The 1,980-nt window shown below is 33.1% G+C and overlaps 1 protein-coding gene across 1 annotated transcript; it reads right to left on the reverse strand.

Annotated features, from left to right (window-relative positions):
• Nucleotides 1–316: 316 nt before the first annotated feature.
• Nucleotides 317–1,042, reverse strand: LOC137807342 (uncharacterized). Its single transcript, XM_068607947.1, has one exon. The coding sequence runs from the start codon at nt 991–993 to the stop codon at nt 607–609; it is 387 nt and encodes a 128-aa protein (XP_068464048.1). The 5' UTR covers nt 994–1,042; the 3' UTR covers nt 317–606.
• Between the last annotated feature and the right edge of the window lie 938 nt (nt 1,043–1,980).

Raw genomic sequence — 1,980 nt, forward strand, 5'->3', positions numbered from 1 at the left:
TGTAGGAATTGGATAACTTTTCGTTTCTTTATACGTACTTAATTAATATAACCCTTCAAGTTTATGACGTATTAAAGTAATGGAACTAAATTCTTTTCAAGGTTGCTAAACTTATATTATAAGAATATACCAAAGCAGCGTGTGACGTGGGCTAGTCCTACTATTTAGTAACATGTCTTTTTTTTTTTCAGTTCTGATTGCCATCCAAGTACAGGGACAAACGTCGTATATATATATCTCGCACTAAGGACAGGTACCCTTAGTTTAAAGGCCTTAATTTTATAGAAAAATCCAGTGTAAAGAAAAGAGAATTAACTTCTGCAAATTGGGTAGTTTGTATTGTAATTTTATTAATGAGAAAAAAACAAATACACAAGAGAAAAAGGAACAACTAACAAAAACATGATATGTTCCCAGGTTCTTGCAATTGCAGCAAATCATAAAAAAAGATCAAAACAATCTCAAGAATCCAAAACTTTACAAATCAAAGAGGAAAAAACCACACTTTTTTTGTACACGTTCCCCTGGCGATCAACGCAAAGTGAAAAATGGAGATCTGCCCCGAAAAAACACAGGTTCTCCATTCGAAGAAATCTGAAGAATTAATCAGGGAGAGACCAATTCAAGACTATTTTCTCTGCAATAACGTAGCTGCAGTGAGATTTGTCTCTCCATCTGAAGCTGTCGTCTGAAATTGGTTATGAACATCTCTGCTCTCTTATCAATATCATCATCTGACGGACAGCTTATGGTCCTCTGAAGGGTGTGCGCAGGAGGAGAAATCAAACCCTCCGAATCCGTTTCCTCTGAAGAAGCAGGAGTACATATCATCAATCCTCGATCGTTGAAACTAATCTGTCGTTTGCTCATAGAGACGCCGCGTAGAATGTTTGCCGCATGCCATGCGTGGCTGAGCACGGTGGCGCTCAGCAGGAGCTTCACCTTCTTCACGGCCACTCTGAGGCGGCTCAGTAGAGACTTTTGGTTCGTCATTGTTGAAGCGCAAATAAATGAGATAACAGTTTTTGTAAAGTTGGCATCTTAGGTGGAAGATATTTATAGCAAGTGGATAGTGACACGCTGTTTCAATTTAAAATATTATTGAAGGAGAACGTGGTGGATTACTGAGGAAGGAAACTGATGCCGAAAATTTCGTGTAGAAATAGATTACCGTGTACACTTTGAAAACTTAATCCAATTACATATACCTATGGTCAAACTTTGACTTTTTCTCAGTTCAATTCAAGCTTTGTTGCTGTAGACCCAGTTATAGCAGGTTGCTATAATCATCACCACTTTGCCGGAAATTTCCAATTGGGTTAATCATTATTTATCTTTAGAACTTATATTGGCTGTCAAAAATACACATATTTCTCACCCTCTCAAGCAAAGAATCAGGAAATGTAATGCAGAAAATAATATAACAATTAAGATGCTTAAGAAAAATATTATTTTTTTACAACTTTATACTGAAAATAGGAGAAAGATTGTAATTATAATCGTGTAGAATTATCAACATATCAATATTTATTTTAAAATTATTTTTTTAATAAAAACTTATTTTTTTTTTTAATTTGTATACTATTCTCAACTCGAAATCATAGTTTACTGACAATGGGATGCTGTTAGTTTTGTGGCGGCCGGCCTGAGGTTGTCTTATTCCTTTTGTTATTCTGTACCTAATCTTTAAGTGTGATGAAAACTACTCAAATAGAGCAAAATGAGATCAGTTTAAACAAAACAAGATTCTTATATAGTTCTTTAATGAAACAAGGGAATCTTTTTTAAGAAATTTACTTTTTCATAACTTAATTATAATTCACTGTATGTAATAAGTTTTATTTTTTATACCAATTATCTTACATGTTATATTAGATATGATTTGTGATTAATTGGTAATATAAAATTATTGTATATTATTATTAAACTAAAAAACTATTTTATGAATGTGATACGGAGATTAATAAATAATGAGGTTGT

This window comes from Phaseolus vulgaris, chromosome 3, assembly GCF_000499845.2.
Source record: "Phaseolus vulgaris cultivar G19833 chromosome 3, P. vulgaris v2.0, whole genome shotgun sequence".
In the NCBI taxonomy this organism is placed as follows: Eukaryota; Viridiplantae; Streptophyta; class Magnoliopsida; order Fabales; family Fabaceae; genus Phaseolus; species Phaseolus vulgaris.